We start from the raw sequence: 27,931 nt of genomic DNA on the forward strand, positions 1-27,931 counted from the left end.
TTATACGACGGCGGCCAGCATTATGGTAGGACCAAACCGGGCAGAGTCCGGGGGAAACCTACGACCACCCACAGGTTGCTGGCAGACCTTCCCACGTACGGCGGGAGAGGAAGCCAACATCAGCTGGACTTCAACTCACAGCGACGGCATTAGTGAGAACGCGCTAACTAACTGAGCCACGGAGGCCCCTAATTATATCTCTACATTCATGGAGTTAATTGGTTGAAGATCACGTGCCATGCATGCAATTTTATATACAAGGCCTATATAGGCCTGGGGATATGTATATCTGTCAGTATACGTCCGATGTGGTGAAAATTGCTAGTACGGTAACTAATGGCCAGATGTCGGTGGTTCACTCCCTGATTTCCGGTTCTCCCCATTACTTCCATACCATCAAGAAATGTCTGACCTGTAAGATGATCGGGACTATTATAGGCCTTGACACATTTAAAAGAGCGATGCTCAGGGCTGTAGTCTATAGGCCTACATGTATAGATCAGTAAGAAGTTCTCTTCTGTCTCCCTGATTTCCTTGGTGTTTTACGCCTTACAGAAGAGAAATATTTCACTTACACGACGGTAGCTAGCATTATGGTGGAGGAAACCGGGAAGAGCGCGGGGGAAACCTAAGACCATCCGCCGGTTGCTGAAAGACCTCGCATACATGTATATAGGCCGATAGTGGGTGCATGATCTCAGAACCATATTAATTTCGCCCAGACGATCTCAACGCACGATGATTTATAATCTATGTATGAGGTTTTTTTTTAAAATATGTGATGGATTTTGTAGGCTTGCATGTCTGAAATTTTATTCGGTTAGACAGTCAAAAAAACCAAACGGCTTTACGAGCGATGTCAGCAAGTTCCACACGTCAGAGAGCCGGTCACGTGAGATTTGATGTCGGTCACGAGATCCCGCGGCACGTGGGAGGGAGTTTTCAGTTTCAGTACTGGTACCGGGAATGAGAAGTGTGGTGTACACATGCACATAGAGCTGCATAACTGGCTGGCGTCTGTCTTTTCACGAAAACCAGTGGCAAGCTAGTCAGTGGTATTTTCTGCGAAAGTAATTGTCTACCTTGGTGTTTTAATTTAGGGTTGCGATTCGAAAGTTGAGCGATCGCGAGCTCAATGGTTAGTTGTTGTGATCGAACGTTGTTGGTGTTAGATTAATTCATCAACGTTAAATTACCTTTGTAGCCCTGTGATTACGTATGCTATCCCAGCCTTTTCTTGTTCCGTAAATTACCTTGAACACCACTTTACTCCCCTTGCTGGCTTTAATATACTTCTGCAGGCAACATATAATGTGTCTGTCCATAGTCTGCCGTAGTAAACCCCACACAGCTATGAACCTATAGGCCTAGAGGAAACTAGTTTTTGTTCAACTAGGCCTAACTGGTCGCTAGCAAACTGACAAAAAGTGACCTTTTCCTTAGTGCTTTAACATTGGACGGCATTTTGTTATCAACACTATTGCACGAAAGTGTGGTCACGTGACCTCCAAGTTCCGACTTTAATGTGACGTGTGTTTTTAGTTCTGACCAGACCATTTCAGGCCAAGTGCTATAAGCCCTTTCTCAGTGATGCCTGCAGTCCAAAACAGGTGTCAGGTGTGAGTCTTATGTCTCAGCCCTCCACGAACGACAACTTTGTGAAAACTATAACTGTGGTGAAGGCAATATGGCTGCTACATTTCAGTGATGGCCGTGTCGGGAATTCATGACTGGTGTGACAGGCGTGCTATTATCGAGTGAAATATATATGGGTCCTTCCACCTGGAACTAAGTTCTGACTTGACACATGTCACCACGTTATTATTCCTGGGCGAAATGTAACAGCACGTGCCAAGGATATCACCCAAAACACCATGATAAATTTGGTACTTACCGGTAGATAACGACAAAAGCCCTGTCAGCTTTTCCTTCCATAATGGTGATCCACTGCAGTTTCAAGCTAGTGTTCAAATTTCGCAAGCATTCTGCCCTGGAGTCAATCTATAAGAAATGCACACAGTTTTTATAACAGATTTGCAGCTAATATAATGGAATTAATTATTAAATTCATGTATTTATTTATTTGATTGGTGTTTCACTCAAGAATAAGACAGTGGGGAAGCCAGCATGTCCATGAGCTGGACAACTACTAATTATATGCTGAAAATTATGCTACCCTAATTTCTCAACCCTTTCTCATACAAAAGAGCAACTCTCAATGCAGTTCATGCACATTTTAAATTTGATTTTGTGGACAAAACTACATTGGTTGGATAGGCCAATATCTGGGCTTCACAAAAAAAAAATAATTTTATCAGTTCACACAGAATTATGCCTTCAGAATATGCTTATTTATTTATTTATTTGATTGGTGTTTTACACCATACTCAAGAATATTTCACTTTATGGTGGGGGAAAACTGGGTTCGGGGGAAGCCCATGACCATCTGCAGGTTGCTGGCTGACCTTCCCACTTACAGCTGGAGAGGAAGATATCATGAACAGGACTTGAACTCACAGGGACCGCATTGGTGAGAGGCTTCTGAGAATATGCTTAAATAAACACCTTGCAAGCATCTGAAAAGGTTGTGGAATTACAGTAAACACAAACAATGTAATAAAGCAAACAATCTGTCGGTAGGTTTTAAAACACTGCAATACGTGAAGTACTCCTCATGCCTTGAAAAAAGTGCAAGTGAAGAATGTGAGAAAGTGATTGATTTGTTCCTAAAATCAAAGGGCAAGGCAGCACCTAGCTAAAACATTTTTCAATCAAAAGCAGGATTCTCAAGCTTTCTAAAAATTATCGTACTTTGTTATTTTAATGAGATTTCATGAAATAACATGTAGATCAAAATGACAATACTGCACAAATGGCTGGCCTAAGCTGTGATGTAGTCTTTACCCGTTCACACCGTGAAGTGACGTATAAAACGTAGACTTACTGCATAAAGCATCATTTGAGGTCGTTTACAACAATTTAGTTATGTGTAACCGAACTGCCATTTCACAAAGTGTTGTAGGGCAGGTCTGTATCATTTACAGACCACCACAGACCTAAAATCAGTTGATTTACAAGCCGTGTAATATTCAACGACGATATCACAAATTATGTCAGACAGTGGCATACCATGTCAAACCGCATTCATCTCCCCAGTTGACTCTAGGCCTACTTAGACACCCTGTTCTAATTATACAAATACCTTTTTGTTTATTCATTTTAGCGTTTAGTCATCTGCAGGCAATTTAGTCAGGGTTGTTGGAGTTCCTTGTAAATGATACAGTAGGCCTAGCTACTCTAGAAGCAGTCTAAGCATTGAAAGAAATATTCTTCCAGTATGTCCTATATAGCACTTGGGCCTTCATGCCTGAAATCAACAACTTTTATATGCGATAGGCTACTGCTTAGACTATCGTACGGAAAATACCTTCGACGTGAGAGAGCTAATGTAAACGTGACTTCATTTTCCCTCAATAATAGAGAAGTGCTGAAGCTGTGTCAAGACGAAGTTTCATTTAACTTTGCTGGGTTGAAAAAAATAAAGAAAAGTATCTACAATGCTGTTTTAAGACACTTTGAATGTTAGTCTTTCAGTTGACATGAACATTAGTCAGTGCTGTCTTTCACTTTGATATTTCAGTCACTAACAGGTGGGAAGGTCAGCCAGCAATGTGCTGATGGTCGTGGGTTTCCCCCGGGGGTTTCTGCCAGGTTTCCTCCCACCATAATGCTGGTCGCCGTCATATAAGTGAAATATTGTTGAGTAATGCGTTAAAAACCAATCAAATAAATAAATTCAGTGACTAACAGAATATGCATCATTATTATTGAATTATTATTGATCTGCAGATTTGTCTATGCAGAAAGGAGGATTGAGGGAACCTGACATTAGCGGCTTCCCGGTGACAACATGTCTCAGATGTGCCCGATGATCCACGGTGACAAGGCCACAGATGGCGCCACCTGTTCAAACTTTCGTGATGTTCGCATCAAGAAGTATGAATTGGACCTAGTGGTGAACTTTGAAAAGCGGGAGATTCAGAGCGAGTGCACGTTGCGATGTGAGGCCCTTAGTAGTGTCTCTGAAGGTAGGTACCTCTAACCTTGTTGTTGTTCTGTCAAGGTGATCTCCCCCTGACTTTGTTTCGTCTATATGTGTTATGTGTACATACCTATGTTTTACTTTTTCTACCTGTTTACAAACTTCTCGTAAATTCTGTTGCCTACTCAATATGACGTGCCAGTTTGTAATGCGTGAAAAACATGTGGAAAATTTTGTCAGTAATTTGCCAAATGGCAGTGGTTTACTCGGGTGCTGTGGTTTCCTCCACAACTAAAACTGACCGCCGTTCTATAAGTGAAAAGCTCTTGAGAACCCAAGAGAATGGGTTCAAACAACCATCATATAAATAAATTATAAAATTAAAATAAATTAAACTAAAATATGTAATAACATTCATTATAACGGTAAATAGGTTTACTTGTGGCAGGAAGTTTTGTTTATGCACAACAGACTTCATACTTCAAACTTTTAACGCTGCCATTCAACAGCAGTGCCATGATTCAGGAAATTACGAATAAACTTAGTGTGATTTAATCTTTTTAGTTTGTGAATATTATTAGAAAATGTTCCAAATGTGATTTCTAAGTTTTATTTTTAAATATTGATATTATTTCTTCTTTTGATGTCTTTTTTCCCCAAGTTTTCCTGGACTGTCATGAGACAATGAAAATAACTGGAATAGAAAATGGAGAGTCTAAAGTCATCCCATTTTCTGTGCAGCCGTTCAGACACTATGGCTCCATGCTGGCAATACAGGTATGTACCTTCACTTTTAAAGAAAAAGACAGCTAAGGTATGTCACATATACACTGTTGAGAAACAAAATGCTGCTTGTTGTTGGTCAGAAAAATGGCCTTCTTACGAATAATAGTAAAGTAACAATCATTTACATAATATACCGTGCACAAACAAGAGCCTTCAGTAGACCACCTTGTCACAGTTTCTGAACAAATTGCTCAAGTTGTCTTAATTCCTGTTTCGAGTACCAGCGAATGAGCTGAACTCCTGTAATAAACCTGGAGTATGAGAGAGTTTTAGCCCATCAGAGTATGCTGGTTTTGCGAAAAGAACACAAAATTAATTTGACCAGTCTCTCTTGAATGCCCTCGGGTTTTAGCCCCTCATTCAGGGTTATCATTTTGTACAGTACCCTGTTTCCTCAAACTTATCGCATACGAAAGAGCAACTTACATTGCAATTTATGCACATTTATAATTTAATTTTGGAGACAAAACTACATTGGTTGGTTTTGCCAATTTAAGGGCTTCACATGAAGTATAATTTTATCAGTTCGTACAGAATAATGCCTTCAGAACATGCATCAATGAGCACCATGAAAACATGGGAAAAGGTTGAAGAATTACAGCAGTCTGTGTTTTGTATTTCTAGCTGGCCAGTGAGCTGAGTGCCGGGACAGAGTTCACCCTAAAAATCCAGTACATTGCCACAGGTGGGCGAGGCGTGGAATGGTTAAACCCTGCCCAAACTGCAGGTATTTCTAACTACAACATTGCCACAATGTGGCTGAAATATTGGCCGATGTGGTGTCGAGCCATAATCATTCATTCTTTCTTTCCAATGGGGACCTGTCAAATGCCCGAGAGCTGGGCCTTGACATCATTTTATTGACACCAAATGTTCCTTTCCCAGCTTTTCATGGTGATGTCACATTAAAGACAGTACGACATTATAATAGAAACTAGTACATTGTATCATTGTCGACATTACACTACAAACCATTCTTTACATAACAATGGCTCAAGGTTCTTGCTTCACATTAGCGCCACCCACAGGATTAGAAAATATGCCGCCTCCCCCAGGACAACTTCCTAATGTATCTGAAACAGGGAGAAGGCCATGGGTGAGTGGTTAGGATGCTTGTCTTATATAGCTGTAACATGTCAGGGGTGATTTGAGTCCAAGTCCTGCATGTCTCCACCTGACTTCTAAGGAATAAAGGTGAGGCTGCCAGAATTGTAGAGCACTTAGTCTAAGTGAGCTAAAATTTCACCCACAAAAGTGCATTTTTAGAGGTAAATAATTGTCACGAAATATTATTTTTGGGTGTGGGTAGAATATCATCCCATGTTCCAAGGAAATTTCAAAACACCTGTCTAAAATCAATAGAACTCTCAGAATCATAAAATATGGGCAAGTTAGTCATGGACGAAATTTATGGTCATTTAAGTTAGAGTATTCGTGAAGACGACGCATGATAAAAACCTGAGGTGCGAGAGGACAGAAAAATTAATGAAATGTACTATAGCTCCATTGGAGTGTGAGCCAAGGTTGAGGCATGTAGGGCAACTTTAACCCCAGTCTCAGACGTAAGATCATTGATTTTCCCCAGCTTTAATATTAATAATGGATAATAATATAATATCTTTGAGTATTTGGTGGGCAATATAAGGCGGGTGAACAAAGGTTAGTGGTTAGCCCGATTTTGCTCAACCCTTCAAACTGACTACCGTAATTTGTCGACCTTTCTGACCTAATGGTTCTCACCTATATGACTATAGGCAACATAGAAAGTCGACACGTGCCAACTGGCCAGTGATGTGCATGGATTCACTCTCGGCAGTGGAGAGGGGGCGAAGGCTTTGAGTGGTCAGTCTGAGTCAATACACTAAATTTCTACCCAGACCCCGGTCGTTCTTGATAACTTGCGATTCGATGCAACGTGAGGTGAACATAGTTGTCTGTTGCGGGTAACCTGATCCACTGGCTATAATCTGTTCAACTCAGAGTTTTTTGTTGTTTTTTTTTTTGACTCTTTCATTAGGTTGATTACAACGTTACAAAAATTAGACTCAGCATTATCAAGTCTTTTCTGAAAATCCCACTTTGTTTGCATCAAAACATACATATTTATTGATCTTTATGGTCTAACAATAGCATTCTTTGTGTGGAAATTTAAGGGAGGAAGGGTCAATCTAAAAATGGCAGAGTGTATTCAAATATAAACAGGTGAGTTGAGTGATATGCAAGTCGCAATTGTGCCCAGCTCTGGGTATAGCCTTTGAAGTTCCAACATTGTTTATAGGACCTGTCAGCCAGATAGCAGAGACCCCATCTGACCACCTGTTGTTTTGGTAATTGTTTTGAATTCTACCCATGGTAAAAAGATTACATGTAAGTGATGTGGCTATGTTTGTAATACACCTATACCGTCACATGACTTTGTGATGGCTTTATGGAAATGGTTTAGTAACAAAGTCAACCCCAAAGTCCAACTTAAAATGTAAAGACTCTTCACTAGGCACGTGACATCTGACAGTATGTAAAATTTTGAGTCTCTGTCTGCTAGTCCAGATTTGGCGACAGATTTCACAATCTGGTAGACTTTTTTTTTTTCCAAGGTGCAGGTCACTGAAAATAAGTTTATCGCATTGGTCAATGTTGAATTGTGTAAGCTGTCATTTACCCTTTAAGACTTAAGCACACATGACTCACATAAGACTCACGGAATTCCCAGAAAATGTTAGAAGGAATAGAATTAACTTTGCATTAACACAATGTTTACGATTGTTGAAAAATGAAGCTGGTTTAAATGGAGATCCATTTCAACATTATGCGAACACAATATTCAGTCTGTGCACGTTGAGTTTATGATCGCCGTTTTATGAAATCGGGAATGTCTGGAGATTGTTCACGTCTAACACTTCTAAAATCGCATGACAAAACACCACGATCTGGAAGACAGCTGTGTCTTGACGCCTGTTAGTCCAAAATAGTCAGTGAATTACAGGAGCAGTTGAAAAATTTCTTGAAAATGCCACTCTTATGTAGTGATTGAAGTTTAGTTTTTTTGAGAAACCCTCCATTTTGGACGAGATGTGCGAGATCTCCATCAAGTAAAGCATCTATTTTTTCATTCACAGTAAAATGAACTCGTATGCTTAAATCAGACTTAGTTTTAACTTCAAAACAATTTAGAGTACAAAAATGAAAACATTTTTGTTGATTTTCCCTGGGCTCTGCCAGGTTTCCTCCCACTATAATACTTACTGAAGTTGTATGAGTCAGATATTCTTGAGCATTTTGTAAAACACCAATTAAATAAAATAAAAAATAAAATTTATTTAGTTATCTGATTATTGCTTGTTATTATCTGCCAACTGATGTACAGATATGCTCACCTTACTGGTGGATAACAAATGGTCTTCAACAAATGTCACTGATTACTTTTTGTCACTATAAAGGCCCCAGAAGTAAAGTGAGAGCAGAATTACAAATTCCCTGTCCAAGGTTGGGTTTGAACCAACACTACCTGTGATCTAGGACTGGAAAGATGAGTCTAACAACTAGGCCACAGCCCACTACGATTTTTTTATCTTAATACAAAGAGTTGTCTTAGGTTTCAATAACACAATTAGCAGTTAATTTCAAGCCTAAGTTCAGGAATAACATTAGGTAAACTGGACATAAGTCATCACAGGTTCAGATGATTTTAACAGCACACCTTGTATTAATTGACAGGTAAGATGAAGCCATACCTGTACACACAGGGCCAAGCTGTTATGAACAGGTCCTTTTTCCCCTGTCAGGACACACCTGCTGTCAAGGCCCCGTACTCTGCCTCTGTTCAGGTGAGAATCTTAGGTTTGTTTGCCTGAGCAGGTAAAGATTGACAGACAGGTATTGTACCTATAATATTAATGCAGAGTTGATTTAGATATATTTCCATTGTGTCCAATCTTACAACATGTGGTAAATGTCTTATGATTCATGTGGCCAAAAAAAGTGTTTTGTTTAAAGGCAGGTAAACCTCATAGAATATTCCCTTCAGTGCTAAAAACTTTTTGGATGCCGAAATATACCTTCATAAGATCAGTGAAATAAGGCAAATGTGAAACGTTGAACTGGCGAAATTTTAAGATCTGGTGAGGAGGAAATGGCCGGGAAAGTATTGAGATCCCTTGAGATCTGCTGCCCTTAGATGGCTGACATTTTCTGACAGAAATGTCTGTCTCTGTCTTTCGAACAAAACGTGCATTATGGCGATGTTTACAGTCGTACATCCCCTTGTTGAGAGGAGGCTTAGTCATGAACTGGAAATTTGAGAACAATTCGTCATTTTGAAAATTATTTTAGTGACTTTCTTACGAAAATCCAAACAGATTCATCATGGCGAGAATTGGATTCCCTTCGAAAGTAAAGCTCTGCATATTGTGCATACATGTACTTTAGATGCAGGGTATGTGTCTGTATAGGATATTACTGCAAGCAAAGGTTGGGAGGGAATAGTTGTTTTCCAACATCTTTACCTACCTCATCACTGTGACTCCAGTCACTTCAAGATTTCTGTACCAAATTTGCTCACGGCGGAAGTGATGTAAAGTGAACATGAGACTCTGAAAGAAGTATGATAACTCTAAAAACCTGGAATGGTCTTATTTACTGTGAACATGTATGTGTCAGGTGCCCGAGGGCTTTACTGCAGTCATGAGCGCAAACTCCAGTTCTGAAAAACATGGCCGATACCTGTTTGAGCAATCGGTGCCGATCCAATCTTACCTGGTGGCCTTAGCTGTGGGGGACCTGGTCAGTGCTGAGATTGGACCCCGAAGTCGTGTATGGACTGAGCCGTCTCTTTTGGTAACCAAAAGACTTTTACTATTCTGTTCCTTAAATTTTAGTTTTGTCAGATTTCTTTTTTCTCAAGTTATTTTTTCTTAAATTTTTTTTGGGATCACCAAGGTGATTTAAAAATATTGTGTGTTTTTTTTACTCAATTTGTAAGTGCCATAAAATAAACTGGTTGCAGAAGGATGAGTGAAAAGGGGAATTTCGAGTTGGAACTCTTTCCTCATTAAAGGTGAAAACAGTATAACTGCATCATGTGACTTGTGAAAAATGTCAGGCAAGTTTGGTTGACAATAATTTACCGATTATCTGCCTTGCTGTGTTGTGGAGGTGTAAATGCCACCTGTTCCTTCATGGACTTTGTAAGTGTACAAACTTTTCGTCATTGTTTGGTTACAATTTATTTTTTGTTTTGCAGAAGAGCGCCAAAGAAGAGTTTGGAGGAATAGTTGAAAATTTTCTGACCACTGGAGAGGAGTTATTTGGCCCGTATGTCTGGGGTCGTTATGACATCCTCGTTATGCCGCCATCTTTCCCTTTTGGCGGGATGGAAAACCCCTGCTTGACTTTCGTGACCCCATGTTTGCTCGTAGGAGATAAGTCCATGACAGATGTTGTAATCCACGAAATCGTAAGTTTGATATGGTTAGTTTTGTCATGGTTTGCAGAAATACACAAGCTTCTTATAACACAAGAATTTAATGCTCTGTTTTTTGGGGCAGTAGAACCATCTCCATTGGTGGGGGATAGGTGTGCAAGCTAATTCTTAAAATAGGCAAGGGTCCAGGTCCTGGGATCATGAAACTATCTCAGATTCAAGTTAAGATTTCCATTATTAAAGTTGGTATGCTCCTTTCCGTTAGTTTGTTTACGTTGTCAAGCAATATTTTGTCTTTCTTACATAAAAAATAACAATTTTAAAGTGGCCTGAACTTTGTGATCCAGGGGCCTGCCTATGAATAATGCTGGAGTAAATGTGGGTTGGGGGTGAACCTCTCCTCACCTGTTTGCACCTGTAATGAAATGACCGATGTATTATAACATACACTTCGCATCAGACATCAATTCTTGTGTGTTTGGAAAGACAAGACATTATTATAAATTCACTTCAGACTTCTTTTGGCATCTCATTAAAAAGAAGTCAGAAAAAAACCATCAACTTAATTTTAATCAGGTAATTTGTTCCTCTGATTATCATTGTTAGCTCCAGGTGCTGATCATGATGGTCATTATGGAGGTGCTGATCATGATGGTCCTTATGGAAGTGCTGATCATGATGGTCATTATGGAAGTGCTGATCATGATGGTCATTATGGAAGTGCTGATCATGCTGGTCCTTATGGAAGTGCTGATCATGATGGTCATTATGGAGGTGCTGATCATGATGGTCATTATTTAAGTGCTGATCATGATGGTCATTATGGAAGTGCTGATCATGATGGTCATTATGGAAGTGCTGATCATGATGGTCCTTATGGAAGTGCTGATCATGATGGTCATCATGGAGGTGCTGATCATGATGGTCCTTATGGAAGTGCTGATCATGATGGTCATTATGGAAGTGCTGATCATGATGGTCATTATGGAAGTGCTGATCATGATGGTCCTTATGGAAGTGCTGATCATGATGGTCATTATGAAGGTGCTGATCATGATGGTCATTATAGAGGTGCTGGTCATGATGGTCATGAGGGAGGTGATGTCATGATGGAGATGCTGATCATGATGGTCATTAGGGAGGTGATGGTCATGATGGAGGTGCTGACAATGATGGTCATTAGGGAGGTGATGATAATGATGGTCATGATGGAGGAGCTGATTGTTATGGTCATTTTGGAGGTGCAGATTATGATGTTCATGCTGGAGGTGCGGATTTTGATGTTCATGCTGGAGGTGCGGATTACGATGTTCATAATGCCAGGGGTTCATGATTCAAGGGGTTCCTGATGCCAGGGGTTCATTAATGTCAACCGTAACTACCATTTAACAGTAGTTAAAAGATCCAAAATACTTGATATGGAGTTGTAAGTATACTATAAGCTAGAGAAAAACTGAATATATTTCAGTATGACTCAGTTCTGAAGAAGACACTCCTTGTGAAATATGTGGAGCACTGGGCCCAGAAGTGAATTGGGACTTAAGACGGGTATTAACTTTAGCCCAGACTGAAGTGCCATTTACTTTGTATTGGGATGAGATTGTATTAAGGGGTGAGATTGGTGTTAACGGATGAGATTGTATTAAGGGGTGAGATTGGTGTTAAGGGATGAGATTGGTATTAAGAGATAAGCTTAGATTAACTCTAATACACTTTTGAACAACTGGCCCCAGGATGTCTTTATGAGATCTCTCTCAAAGGTTTGTTTTGATTACATGTTCTCACCTTTTATTTGGGATTATGAAACAAGATATTTCATTGGTCACATAATTTTCATTGAGCCAATCATATGTCACATTAAATAGTAGTCTATGCTCACGGATGCAAGCAGCCATTTTTATGTAAGTTACTGATGTTGATGGTCAGTCATTTTCTGGCATGAAGGTCGGATAGATTTTCTTGTAATTAAAATTAATATAGTTACCAACTGAAAGCACTCTGCACCTGCCATCATGTGAAATTATTGTTCTCCTGGAGCTTGCTCTGGTGATCGAGAATTTATATTTGTATGGTTTAGGAGATCGACAGTCGATCAACCGGTTAGAATGGATGTATGGGACATTTTCAGTTTGATATTTCAGAATCTGAAAACATAGAAATTGATATTACTTTGTCTTATTAATTCTGTAGGGTAGTTAGATATTTAAAAAAACTCAGTATGGCTCTATTACAGGGCAGTTAGATCTGAAAAAATCTCAAAACGACCTTGAAAAAACCCAATATTTCTGATAGGGTAGTTAACATTTTGACGTCTAAGAACCTCGTGGATGGAGGTGTTGATAATGAGATCATTATGGAGGTGCTGGCTATGAGGATTCTTATGGAGGTGCAGATTATGGCTATTACGGACGTACTGATTATGAGGGTCGTGTTGGTCGTTTATGACATTTCTTTCATTTTGCAAAGTATAGATTGCCTCACTCCTGTTTTGTATTGATGAGTTTGAAGTATTAATACAAGTATGTTTGTTTTCCATAGGCACACAGCTGGTTTGGGAATTTGGTGACCAATGCGAACTGGAGTGAGTTTTGGTTAAATGAGGTATAGTACGAAGAACCTAATCTGTTTTGACTCCTTTGAAGATGATCATTACATTGAGTACACAAATTAATTTAAAGGCATTTGAAAAAAAAAAAAAAATTCCAAATTTTGCATTCTGGCAGATTATATGAAAAGAAAATTAATTGGAAATCACACTAACATTTTTCCATGAACATCACAAACCTCCTGATTTGTAAGAAGGAGATTAACCAGGAAAATGTGAGAAAGAAATGTGGAAAAAATGACAGTTTTGACTTCGTGCCTGCTGTTTGCATTGAGGGTATGTCACTGTCGTGGTCATGTCTTTCTTTATACTATTTCATTAGCTATTGACATTTTGTATTTTGTATTTGTAACTCCTTGACAGCTTGAACCAACCGATTTAATTTTCTTTCTTATTTTTAGGGATTTACCATGTTTGCTCAGAGGCGAATTATGCAAAAACTATACGGAGCTCCATACACCTGTCTGGAGACCCTGACTGGCAAAGACTTGCTACGGCGACACATGGATGACACAGGGGAGGTAAGTCATAAAAGTTTTGATAGAGTTTTGTCCATGTGATTTTAGTGAAACAGTGATCTTAAGTGAAACGGTGAGCCAGCATGAAACGCTGGCTCACCAGACAGAAACTAGTTCACAGTCAGCTCAGTATGACAGACAGTACAATGGTTCTAAGTTTGAGCTAACGACAAGGTTGCGTTCTCCAACCATTTCTTATATTGGACATGACCATTCAGATAGATAGCAATGACTGAATATGTGTGTTGATATTGAGCACACTTTTCTGAAAGCATTGTGTAACGGTGAGGTGTGTGGGTGTTTGTATTTGACACACTAATTTGTGAAAACCAGTCCACGGAGAAACATTGGATGTGTATTTGCATTGATATTTGGCATACAGTGAGTTGTATGTGTATGTATCTTGATGTTTTCATACTAATGTGTGAACAATTTGTTAACCTGTGATGGCCGAAAAGGGCCACAGTTTGCTTCCAGTAATACCAAGGGTGATGAAGCATATTTGCTCCTTGGCTTCATCGCCCTAGGTATTACTGGAGGCATACTGTGGCCCCTGTCAGCCATCATAGGTTAACCATAGGTAACAGGGATGTGTCTTTGCATTGATATCTCACACACTTTTTTATGAAAACCTGTCAGCATTGTATTGGTAAGATACATGTGTTGGTTTTTGGCACACTATTAAATGAACACGATGGTGGAAACTTGTACGTATGTTTGTCACAGTTGAAGTTTGGCACACTGCTCTCCGAAGACATGGAACCAGTGGAAACCTGTGTTTAACATTTGATATTTGGCACACTATTCTGTGAAGACATGGTAACAGTAGAAGCATGTATGTGTGTAACAGTTGATATTTAGCACACTATTCTGTGAAGACATGATAACAGTAGAAACATGTATGTGTGTAACAGTTGATATTTAGCACACTATTCTGTGAAGACATGGTAACAGTTGAAACATGTATGTGTGTAACAGTTGATATTTGGCACACTATTCTGTGAAGACATGGTAACAGTAGAAACAAGTATGTGTGTAACAGTTGATGTTTGGCACACTATTCTGTGAAGACATGGTAACAGTAGAAACATGTGTGTTACAGTTGATATTGGCACATTATTCTGTAAAGACATGGTAACAGTAGAAAGAAGTATGTGTGTAACAGTTGATATTTAGCACACTATTCTGTGAAGACATGGTAACAGTAGGAACATGTATGTGTGTGACAGTTGATATTTAGCACACTATTCTGTGAAGACATGGTAACAGTTGAAACGTGTGTAACAGTTGATGTTTGACACACTATTCTGTGAAGACATGGTAACAGTAGAAACATGTATGTGTGTAACAGTTGACATTTGGCACACTATTCTGTGAAGACATGGTAACAGTAGAGACATGTATGTGTGTAGCATTGATATTTGGCACACTATTCTGTGAAGACATGGTAACAGTAGAAACAAGTATGTGTGTAACAGTTGATGTTTGGCACACTATTCTGTGAAGACATGGTAACAGTAGAAACATGTATGTGTGTTACAGTTGATATTTAGCAAACCATTCTGTGAAGACATGATAACAGTAGAAACATGTATGTGTGTAACAGTTGACATTTGGCACACTATTCTGTGAAGACATGGTAACAGTAGAGACATGTATGTGTGTAACATTGATATTTGGCACACTATTCTGTGAAGACATGGTAACAGTAGAAACAAGTATGTGTGTAACAGTTGATGTTTGGCACACTATTCTGTGAAGACATGGTAACAGTAGAAACATGTATGTATGTAACAGTTGATATTTGGCACACTATTCTGTGAAGACATGGTAACAGTAGAAGCATGTATGTGTGTAACAGTTGATATTTAGCACTCTATTCTGTGAAGACATGGTAACAGTAGAAACATGTGTGTAAGTGTAGTTGATATTTGGTACACTATTCTTTGAAAAGCTGCCACCGGGGTAACCATCAGGTATGCATATGCCTTGATATTTTGCCCACTATTGTGTGTAATTCATCATTGTAAGGTGAGGTGAATGTGTAAGTGTGATGTTTGGAACTGTATCGTATGAATATCAGGATAGCAGTGAAGATGTGTGTGTCTTTATATTTGGGAAAACCTGCTTGAAAAACTGTAGGCATTGTAGCTGCGATTTGTATGCACCTTGATGTGTACATCCTACTCTACAAGAACGTTTCAGGAGGCAGTAGTGAGATGTATGCATGTGCACATTTGGTTGGAACACTGTTCTTTTTAAACTCTTGAACAGGACATTTTTTATTTATTTATTTGATTTGTGTCTTACGCTGTACTTGAGAATATTTCACTTATACGACAGTGGCCAGCATTATGGTGAGAGGTAAGCCTGGCGGGGGGGGACCCACAACCATCCGCAGGTTGCTGGCAGACCTTCTCTTCACCAGGTTAACCATGAGGTGCGTGCGTGTGTGATGATGTTTGGTACATTGTTCATCAAAAAACTATCAGCATTATAACAGTAAGATGAAGGTGTGCTTCATAGCTATGATATTTGTCGGCCTGTTCAACAAACTGGTATCGTTTCAGGATCACATGTTCAATCGTCTGCGCGTGTTGATTGACCCGGACATGGACCCAGATGACACTTACAACGAGACGCCGTATGAGAAGGGATTCATGTTTGTCTCCTACCTTCAGAATCTGGTTGGAGATCTGAGAACGTTCGACGATTTCCTTAAAGCTTACATCAACAAATTCAAGTACAAGGTGAATCTTGCGGATTCCTCTATATTTCTGAACAAATTGTTTACATATATATTTATTTATTTATTTGTTGCTTAAAGCCAGGCCCAAGAACTTTTCACTTATATGAAAGCAATCGGCTTTATGAGCGGAGGCAGCCGGAGTACCCGGAGTAAACCACCAACATTTGGCAAGTTACTGATGAACTTCATCACATATGGCTTACAGATATGCACACCATATTGGTGAAAGACAAGTGATCTTCAATAAAGGGCAAACTGTGCAAACAACCAGATGGGCGTTGTTGACCGGTTACTGTCACCAAGGCCGCAGAAGCAGTGAGAGCTCTGAATAATTTAGATTAGTACTGTGCAGTCACGCATGACAGTGGTAATGTTTCTCTGTTTCAAAGTTCAACAATAAAAATGTCCTGTATTGGTTGATTGGTTTTAATATTTGATTGTTTGTTTAATGCCATGCTCAAGTAGTCAGAAAGACTGTATTCCGCTATGTAGAGGTTTGACTACAACCATTAAATACATGAGTTGTACCAATCAATACTTGATGTTATAGATGCCAATGTAAGCTTTAGAAAGCAACAGTTCCCATCATCCGATATTTGATATTTGTTATTATTCAAGTATATTCCTTGATTTATTTTAATATTGGATTGTTGTTTAATGTATTATTCATGAATTTTTCGCTTACACAGTTACAATTATGATTAATATGACTTGCATATATTGTGAGAACTTAACATTGGATACATGAATTGGTCTGTTGACAGAGCATTGTAGCTGAGGATATGTTGATTGTTCTGCTGACAGAGTATTGTAGCTGAGGATGTGTTGATTGTTCTGCTGACACAGTGTTGTAGCTGAGGATATGTTGATTGGTCTACTGACAGTATTGTAGCTGAGGATACGTTGATTGCTCTGTTGACAGAGCATTGTAGCTGAGGATGTGTTGATTGGTCTGTTGACAGAGCATTGTGGCTGAGGATATGTGGATTGGTCTGCTGACAGAGCATTGTAGCTGAGGATGTGTTGATTGGTCTGCTGACAGAGCATTGTGGCTGAGGATATGTTGATTGGCCTGCTGACAGTATTGTAGCTGAGGATTGGTCTGCTTGATTGGTGTGCTGACAGAGCATTGGAGCTGAGGATATGTTGATTGGTCTGCTGACAGAGCATTGGAGCTGAGGATATGTTGATTGGTCTGCTGACAGAGCATTGTAGCTGAGGATATGTTGATTGTTCTGCTGACAGAGTATTGTAGCTGAGGATGTGTTGATTGGTCTGTTGACAGAGCATTGTGGCTGAGGATGTGTTGATTGGTCTGCTGACAGAGCATTGGAGCTGAGGATATGTTGATTGGTCTGCTGACAGAGCATTGTAGCTGAGGATATGTTGCTTGGTCTGCTGACAGAGCATTGTAGCTGAGGATGTGTTGATTGGTCTGCTGACAGAGCATTGTGGCTGAGGATATGTTGATTGGTCTGTTGACAGAGCATTGTGGCTGAGGATGTGTTGATTTGTTCATTGACAAAGCATTGTAGCTGAGGGTATGTTTGATTGGTCTGTTGACAGAGCATTGTAGCTGAGGATATGTTGATAGGTCTGTTGACAGAGCATTGTAGCTGAGGATATGTTGATTGGTCTGTTGACAGAGCATTGTAGCTGAGGATATGTTGATAGGTCTGTTGACAGAGCATTGTAGCTGAGGATATGTTGATTGGTCTGTTGACAGAGCATTGTAGCTGAGGATATGTTGGAGTATTTCTTGGACTACTTTCCTGAACTAAAGGAGAAAGATGTACAGAACAGGTAAGATATTTCCACAACTCTTTCGTTTCTCGCCTAATTGTCTGACTTTTGTATTGTCACACTAGATTGTACCTCAAGTATACATGTTTTAATTAATGATAACATGGAAAATATAACAAATAAACGTATAGCAGGTTGTATTTCATTCGATGAGTCAAACTTCTCTGAGTTCACCTGCGCATGGTTCATCTTGTTGACGAGGATTTGTGAAATCAGTGCGAATGTGTACCTGTGTTTTATCTGACAGGCCTGGGTATGAATTTGACCGCTGGCTCCACACGCCGGGCTGGCCCCCATACGAACCAGATCTCTCAGCCAGTCGGGAATTTACAGCGCCGGCAGATGAGCTGGCTAAACAGTGGATTAGCTGCTCAGGGCAGGTAATGTGTGGAATACAAGAATGTAAAAACTCATAGCCCAGAAACTCATTTTTTTTTTCTTAGTGAGAGGGTGAATTTGCAACGAGATAAACCAAATTCAAATGTTACATAAAATTGACTGATTGACTGCTAAGCATCACTTCTTTTTTTTGTTTTTTTTCTTTAAAGTTTAATTTTAAGGCCAACCTTCCTGCTGTACTTTCACACCAAAATTCCATAACCTGTTATTGTTCATTGCTGCCTTTGCGATGACGATTTGTGGTAGTGCAGCACTCATGTATAACAAGAGATATAACCACTATTCAGCTTGGACCAGAGGTGCCATTTTGCTGAAAAACTTACCCCATTGTGTTTTGTTTTGTTTTTTTTTACTCTTTATTATATTTTGACTTTCAAATGCCCTTTTCTAGAGAAATAAAACTGTTAGGGTAAATCCCATTCTGTCTTTTCCAGCCTCCCAGCACTGATGTGAGTGGGTGGAGAGCCGAACAGTTGATATACTTCCTGGACAGGTTGTTAGAGGCCGAGTCCCTCCCTGAGGACACCCTGAGGCTGTTTGTCAGTCAGTATCCTCAAATTGTGAACAGTCACAATGCTGAGGTATGGAGATACGCATAGAGATAGTCACGTACAGTGTTGTACAGTGGACGTTAGCTGTAGGAAGTTTGTCAGTCAGTATCCCCAAATTGTGAACAGTCACAATGCTGAGGTATGGAGATACACATAGAGATAGTCATGTAGAGAGTTGTACCGTAAACATTGTGCTGTGTTGCATCCATTAAGTTAAAACCACTTTCCTTGGTAAAACCTACATACAAGTTCAAATTTCACAAATGAAAATGACATCATTAACTTTCCAAAAGTCGGTGGTTTATGTTGTCCTCTCAGGTTTTCTCCACTCATAAAACTTGTGTTCTCGATTATTTTTTTAACTATGGCCTTAAGGAACAATCACGTAAACAAGCAGATAAATGTCTCTCTCTGTAGGTCCCTGCTGTGGTAATTTTGGATGATTCTGCTCTGTAATCTCTGACATCTACATGTCACAGCTAAACCTACACGTCACAGCTAAACCTACATGTCACAGTTAAACCTACATGTCACAGCTAAACCTACACGTCACAGCTAAACCCACATGTCACAGCTAAACCTACACATCACAGCTAAACCTACATGTCACAGCTAAACCTACATGTCACAGCTAAACCTACATGTCACAGCTAAACCACATGCCACAGCTAAACCTACATGTCACAGTTAAACCTACACGTCACAGCTAAACCTACACATTACAGCTAAACCTACATGTCACAGCTAAACCTACATGTCACAGCTAAACTACATGTCACAGCTAACCCACATGCCACAGCTAAAGCTACACGTCACAGCTAAACCCACATGTCACAGCTAAACCTACACGTCACAGCTAAACCTACACATCACAGTCACAGCTAGACCTACATGTCACAGCTAAACCTACATGTCACAGCTAAACCTACATGTTACAGCTAAACCTACATGTCACAGATAAACCTACACATCACAGTCACAGCTAGACCTACATGTTACAGCTAAACCTACATGTCACAGCTAAACCTACATGTCACAGATAAACCTACACATCACAGTCACAGCTAGACCTACATGTCACAGCTAAACCTACATGTCACAGCTAAACCTACATGTTACAGCTAAACCTACACATCACAGTCACAGCCATACCTACATGTCACAGCTAAACCCACATGCCACAGCTAAAGCTACACGTCACAGCTAAACCCACATGTCACAGCTAAACCTACACGTCACAGCTAAACCTACACATCACAGTCACAGCTAGACCTACATGTCACAGCTAAACCTACATGTCACAGCTAAACCTACATGTTACAGCTAAACCTACATGTCACAGATAAACCTACACATCACAGTCACAGCTAGACCTACATGTTACAGCTAAACCTACATGTCACAGCTAAACCTACACGTCACAGCTAAACCTACATGTCACAGCTAAACCTACATGTCACAGCTAAACCTACACGTCACAGCTAAACCTACATGTTACAGCTAAACCTACATGTCACAGATAAACCTACACATCACAGTCACAGCTAAATCTACATGTCACAGCTAAACCTACATGTCACAGCTAAACCCACATGTCACAGTTAAACCTACATGTCACAGTTACACCTACACATGACAGCTAAACCCACATGTCACAGCTAAACCTACATGTCACAGTTAAACCTACATGTCACAGCTAAACCTACACGCCACAGCTAAACTGAGGTATCACAGCTAAACCACATGTCAGAGCTAAACCTACATGTCAGAGCTAAACCTACATGTCACAGCTAAACCCACATGTCACAGCTAAACCTACATGTCACAGCTAAACCTACATGTCACAGCTAAACCCACATGTCACAGCTAAACCTACATGTCACAGCTAAACCTACACATCACAGCTAAACCTACATGTCACAGCTAAACCCACATGTCACAGCTAAACCTACATGTCACAGCTAAACCTACATGTCACAGTCACAGCTAGACCTACATGTCACAGCTAAACCTACATGTCACAGCTAAACCTACATGTCACAGATAAACCTACACATCACAGTCACAGCTAGACCTACATGTCACAGCTAAACCTACATGTTACAGCTAAACCTACATGTCACAGATAAACCTACACATCACAGTCACAGCTAGACCTACATGTTACAGCTAAACCTACATGTCACAGCTAAACCTACACGTCACAGCTAAACCCACATGTCACAGCTAAACCTACACATCACAGCTAAACCCACATGTCACAGCTAAACCTACATGTCACAGCTAAACCGAGGTATTACAGCTAAACCCACATGTCACAGCTAAACCTACATGTCACAGCTAAACCTACATGTCACAGTTACACCTACACATGACAGCTAAACCCACATGTCACAGCTAAACCTACATGTCACAGTTAAACCTACATGTCACAGCTAAACCTACACGCCACAGCTAAACTGAGGTATCACAGCTAAACCACATGTCAGAGCTAAACCCACATGTCACAGCTAAACCTACATGTCACAGCTAAACCTACACATCACAGCTAAACCTACATGTCACAGCTAAACCTACACATCACAGCTAAACCTACATGTCACAGCTAAACCCACATGTCACAGCTAAACCTACATGTCACAGCTAAACCTACATGTCACAGTCACAGCTAGACCTACATGTCACAGCTAAACCTACATGTCACAGCTAAACCTACATGTCACAGCTAAACCTAAATGTCACAGATAAACCTACATGTCACAGCTAAACCGAGGTATCACAGCTAAACCTACATGTCACAGCTAAACCTACATGTCACAGCTAAACCTACATGTCACAGTTAAACCTACATGTCAGAGCTAAACCTACACATCACAGCTAAACCTACATGTCACAGCTAAACCCACATGTCACAGCTAAACCTAGACGTCACAGCTAAATCTACATGTCACAGCTAAACCTACATGTCACAGCTAAACCCACATGTCACAGTTAAACCTACATGTCACAGTTACACCTACACATGACAGCTAAACCCACATGTCACAGCTAAACCTACATGTCACAGTTAAACCTACATGTCACAGCTAAACCTACACGCCACAGCTAAACTGAGGTATCACAGCTAAACCACATGTCAGAGCTAAACCTACATGTCAGAGCTAAACCTACATGTCACAGCTAAACCCACATGTCACAGCTAAACCTACATGTCACAGCTAAACCTACATGTCACAGCTAAACCCACATGTCACAGCTAAACCTACATGTCACAGCTAAACCTACACATCACAGCTAAACCTACATGTCACAGCTAAACCCACATGTCACAGCTAAACCTACATGTCACAGCTAAACCTACATGTCACAGTCACAGCTAGACCTACATGTCACAGCTAAACCTACATGTCACAGCTAAACCTACATGTCACAGCTAAACCTAAATGTCACAGATAAACCTACATGTCACAGCTAAACCGAGGTATCACAGCTAAACCTACATGTCACAGCTAAACCTACATGTCACAGCTAAATCTACATGTCACAGCTAAACCTACATGTCACAGTTAAACCTACATGTCACAGCTAAACCTACACATCACAGCTAAACCTACATGTCACAGCTAAACCCACATGTCACAGCTAAACCTACATGTCACAGCTAAACCCACATGTCACAGCTAAACCTACACGTCACAGCTAAACCTACACATCACAGCTAAACCTACATGTCACAGTTAAACCTACATGTCACAGCTAAACCTACACATCACAGCTAAACCTACATGTCACAGCTAAACCCACATGTCACAGCTAAACCTACATGTCACAGCTAAACCCACATGTCACAGCTAAACCTACATGTCACAGCTAAACCTACATGTCACAGCTAAACCCACATGTCACAGCTAAACCTACATGTCACAGCTAAACCTACACGTCACAGCTAAACCTACATGTCACAGCTAAACCCACATGTCACAGCTAAACCTACATGTCACAGCTAAACCTACAAACCATGTTAAAAACAATTGATTACCCTAATTCTTCAAACCTTTCAACTCGCTCTGCAGCCAATATTTTGAAACGTTCTGAGAGAACTATATGGTATAGAGAAATAATCTGCTCAGATTTATGAAATTTGCATCTTCAGTGACATATCCAAATTATTTCTGGCATCATTTTTGTGATCATTGTATGTATAAATTCCACTGAAAAAAAACTGCTTTAGTGGATTGAAGATTTGCAGTTGTGCTAAATGGCTATTCTGTCGTGACTTGACACACTGTGTGGTTGTCTCCCTTTACTATCACAGATTCGCTTGCGGTGGGCCCAGATAGTTGCCAAGAATGACTTTTCCTGTGAATTTGATAAAATCACCTCTTTCCTGGAATGCCAAGGTATGTGTTAAAAGCAGACGTGTACACAATTACTGTATTTCAAATTTAGCATGTTTTGTGATTGTGATTGATTCCTTCACCTTATAGGGACATTGTAGAGTTTTTTTTAAGTTTGATTAATTTCTAATGAGGAAATCATAAGTGTTGACATCAAAGGTATTATTTTAATGTGTTTATGTGTTTCTGAAATTGCATTTTAACACACCAAATTTTGGGTGAAATTCAGTAATGAATTTAAGTGATTAAATTTTAGAGGACAGTTAGAGGTCATCTTGAATAAGTCGATCACTGGGTATATATCACCTAAAGATTTCCATTTTTCACGTGACACATTTTGCTTGTTTCTGATGGATTCATCAACCCTATATGACCAGTATAGAGTTTGTTTGTGCAGTTTGAGGTGTTGGCATCAAAATTATCATTTTAAGGCCTTTCTGTGTTTCTTAAAATGTATTTTCACATTCTAAACTTATGATGAAATATAGCAAATTTTTTAACATTGCAACTTTTTTCAACAATTTTTTATTATTTACATGTTCTTACCTCAACATATAATACTGGAAAAGAATAGTTCTATAAGGCAGTTCCTCCAGGCAAATTGCAGGAGAAAGTTGGCCTTTGTTAGATATACTCCAGTTAAAAGAAGAGTCAGCAGATAATACAACCTGAGTTATTCAGAAAGAAGGGTGAAAGCAGACGTAGTCGACCAAAGCCATTTTTTTCTGATATGCTTGGTAACCCAGTAAATCAGTTTTTAGTCTGGAATTCTTACAAGGTCACGGGATGTGGCATGTTGAAGTCTCGTGATGCATGATGTTGCGTTTTTCGTGCACACCACACATATTATTGAAAGGCAAAACATGTAACGTAAGTGAAAATAGTTGTGTTCTTGGGTTATAGAGAGATCTTGTGCCTGACTGAACAAAATTGCTAACAGCGCGGCACTTTAAGTTTTCTCATTGTGTGTGATTTTGCTTTTTTACTTTGAACTGCAATATCTCAGTCATGCCAAATCACAAAGACAAAAACTTCGTCTTTTTAAACTTCATGTGGAATACTTTTGTCTTTTCTTTTAAATCTTGACCTTCATCTCTAGGAAGACTTGTGTTCATGTTACATATTTGTGTTCCATGTTACATATTTGTGTTCATGTTACATATTTGTGTTCCTGTTACATGTTTCATATTTGTGTTCATGTTACAGGTAAACTGAAGTATACCCTGCCTGTATACAAAGCCTTGGTGAAGGGGACAGACAAAACACGAGAACTGGCCATCCAGATTTTCAACCACACCAGGGATCAGCTGCATGTTGAAGTGCGCCAGCGTGTGCAGAAAATACTCGACCAACAAAACTAACATTTAGGGGGCAAAATGTTTTTTCTAAATGTCTTCCAGTTCTGAGCAGGTGTTGCTGAAGACAATGCTTCTTCGGCTATGTAAGTTAAGGGAGATAACTGATGGAGAAAAGTTTATAGTCTAAGCAAGATGGCACATGGACATGGCCGACGTGTAGTGAGCTCAAATAACATATAGAAGTGTCACTGGGACAAAATACAAGCGATTTGGAAATACAGATGGTGGATTTGAACAGATAATAACTCTAGGTAGGGGAACTAGTGGAAAAGTTGGAGTTTGAAGGTTTTATTTCTTGAATTTCGGAGACATTGCCTGGTTCGGTCAAAAGTCGTTTCATAGCTTTACTTCTTATATACGTGTGGAGGAAGCTAGTATATGGCCTATATATGGTCTGCAGATTGGATTCGAGCACCTATGGTGAATATATAAAAAAACAATGTATTATGTCAGAGGACCCTTGCCACTCTCATTACAGTCCATAAAACCCACCTCAGAATTTAAATATTTGAATGCATATAATTACATCTAAAAATGTCTGAAAAAATGCGTGGTCTTACATAAAGTTTTCAGCAGGCTATCTGGCGATGATTGCGTCATTGTTGAGTTGATTTTGTTTATGTGTATATTCCGCCTATGTTGTGATACTATGGTCCTTTAGAACCACAGTTTATCTTTCTTATTAAGGCTGCTGTAGTTGTCTTAGCAAAATCTTTGTGACGTAAAATACCAATCAAATAAAATAAATAAATGCATTTAACCTCATTACATCTGTTTTTCCAGGTGTTTTTGACATTGTGTTTCACTTAATACGTGTGACTAAGAATGTTTGTAGTATATTGGTCATTATCTGAGATTTTTATATTGCTGCAGAGAATGTTTCTATTTTCTTAGTCATGATGTAAATTTTTTTCAAAGATTTTGTCGTTATGATGTTCATCAGGCCATCCGTCTCTTCATCAGATCATGAAATTTTTGATAGATGTATTGCTGCAAAACAGGACATTCCGCGCAAGACACCTATACTTTTATCATGATTGTAGGCGGTAATATGTTCTTTCTGGCGTTTGTCCGTCTGTCTGTCTCTCCCTCTCTATGTCAACAGCACTTTTCCATCAATATAACATGGTTCATTACAACATGTATTTCAATATAACACAGTCACAAATATGTCCTTCAAATTTTTCACAGTTTTTATTGCACACATCATATTTTCTTTTGAAGAAAACCTTCAGATATTTTTAATTTTTGCATGCCTTCAGAAACTTGTTTGTCATGTAATTATAGTTATTTGACCTACAGGTAACATTCATCATCACACTATGTTTGCTCCTGCGTCACAGGTTATTAGTAGCTAACAAACTTCATATAAGCGGCTGTACTGAAAATCAAGATATTGAAGCAGATTTGTCCCAAAACAATAGTCTTCTAATGGAGGAAAGGTATGTACGGAAGATTTTGCGGACAACTTTGTCAAGGGCCAAATTTATCAACTGATTGAATTTTAACGACGATCTAGGTCTTAATCGGGATATAAGTTCAGGGTTTTCTTGTTTTTTAAAACGTTTTTCAAAATTGCAAAATGGGACACAACTGCCGAGTTTTGTTTCTTTGTAGTGAGGGAATTTGTAGGCGTAACTCAGACAGGCGTTTGTGCTCTATGACGGAGCTGGCCATATGTTACAGGTGCTGAGGGAAGGCCTGTGGCTCACTCCTGGTACTCCTGCTCTGTTCACAATCCACTCGTAAACTGGATCACTTTGCTATAAGTGAAAAACACCTGAGCGCTGCAAGTTTGGCTCATGGAAAACCGTTAAAGCCGATCGGCTTGTGTGTGTTTGTTTGTGTGTCACACTCACTTCTTCTTTGGTTTTCTCAGAAATTATTACTGTAAGGACGGTTTTACCATTTTTGGTAAAGAAAGGAAAGCAGGGAACAGAAATTGTTAGTGGTGTTACATGATTGTGTGTTTTTTCTGTTTTTCCTGACAAAGTACATTGAAACCATATTTTATTCCCATTAAATAAAACCTGCTAGACTTGACTATGTGCAATTGTTGTTGTCATTTATTACTTGTGTATCATTTAAATTTAAATTTTAAGATGAAACTTATTTTAAAGGATATTCTTTGTCAGATGACCTAAAATTTTGCCCATTTTTGCCCGATTTTCGAGATTCTGGGAGTTTTGTTGATGCTAGAAAGGTGTTTCAGACTTGTTTGGTAGTTAAGTTGTTGTCATACTTCAAAAATGTAAGTTTCAGCAGCAGAAGTGATATTTTATGATATTCATTTACCTCCGCAAATGCAAATTTTTTGGCGGAATTTTAGGTCATTTTACTGTGCTCCATTGTGCATATAGAATTCGAACCCTTTAATGGTAAGGGGTAAATAATAAACTTTTTGTTTTTTTTGTTGGTATGCCCTAATGTAAAAGTAAAAAAAAACTTCTCGCCTTTTTTCTTTTAGGGGCGTAAACATGGCTTTAAACAACAGTTTCCCTGTAGCCCCAGTTGTAAGTCCTGAAATTAAGCATAGTTAGGATGGGGTGGCGGGTTGGGGAACTGGACCCCGTTAAGTTCATCGATGATGTCATTTCCGAAAATTAACGGAAAATATGCCTTTTTTATGGCTATAGATATATTCGTGTGCTCGAATCCAACTTTAGCTGGTGTGGCTTTAAGTCAGGGAGATTTGTCCAGATTCTTGTGAATGATGGTAGTTTATATCCAGTTAAAAACTTGACTAGGCGCTGTTGTAATAGTGAAATATTTTGTTATATGTGCGGTGTTGAACATCAGTAAATTAAATTCCAAAGCATGGAAGGTTGAGATAAATTATGTTTATGATATTTTAGGACTTTATTTCCAGTTTGAAATCTCATATGTTGGGGGATGATGTCAGGAAATTTGGCTCGAACTTAGCAAAGCGCAGGGCGGTTGTTTGAACATTTCGATTTTCGCGCCAGTCATGAATTTGAATACTATCGTGTAGGCCTGTAGGTGAAACATTCTTGAACAGAGCTCGGCAGTGTTTAGTACCCATCAAATATCTACACAAACCTGTAAATAAATCATATCATATACCTATAGAATACTAGTACCCAAACATCTTATCCCCATGGTTAACATAATGCTGTCCACCGTCGTATATGTGAAATATTCTTGAGTACGGCGTAAAATACCAATGAAATAAATACGTAAATAAATATCTCCATGGTTAAAATGACATCTACAAATAGTTGTCCTGAACCACTGGTGTTGCATATACGGTGAGCGCCATACATGGGAAAGGTCATCGGTAATT

General features: G+C 39.3%; 1 protein-coding gene across 1 annotated transcript; it reads left to right on the forward strand.

The window, feature by feature from the left end:
- The first annotated feature begins 951 nt into the window (after positions 1–951).
- Positions 952–26,660, forward strand: LOC135480160 (aminopeptidase B-like). The gene is made up of 15 exons (XM_064759926.1): positions 952–1,048; positions 3,850–4,088; positions 4,704–4,819; positions 5,453–5,555; positions 8,543–8,652; positions 9,485–9,661; positions 10,068–10,280; positions 12,786–12,848; positions 13,254–13,373; positions 15,941–16,120; positions 17,846–17,922; positions 18,170–18,302; positions 18,756–18,902; positions 23,188–23,272; positions 24,476–26,660. Exons 2-15 carry the CDS (start codon positions 3,911–3,913, stop codon positions 24,628–24,630), a joined length of 1,857 nt encoding a protein of 618 aa, XP_064615996.1. The 5' UTR covers positions 952–1,048; positions 3,850–3,910; the 3' UTR covers positions 24,631–26,660.
- The last annotated feature ends 1,271 nt before the right edge of the window (positions 26,661–27,931 follow it).

This window comes from Liolophura sinensis, chromosome 13, assembly GCF_032854445.1.
Source record: "Liolophura sinensis isolate JHLJ2023 chromosome 13, CUHK_Ljap_v2, whole genome shotgun sequence".
NCBI lineage: Eukaryota > Metazoa > Mollusca > Polyplacophora > Chitonida > Chitonidae > Liolophura > Liolophura sinensis.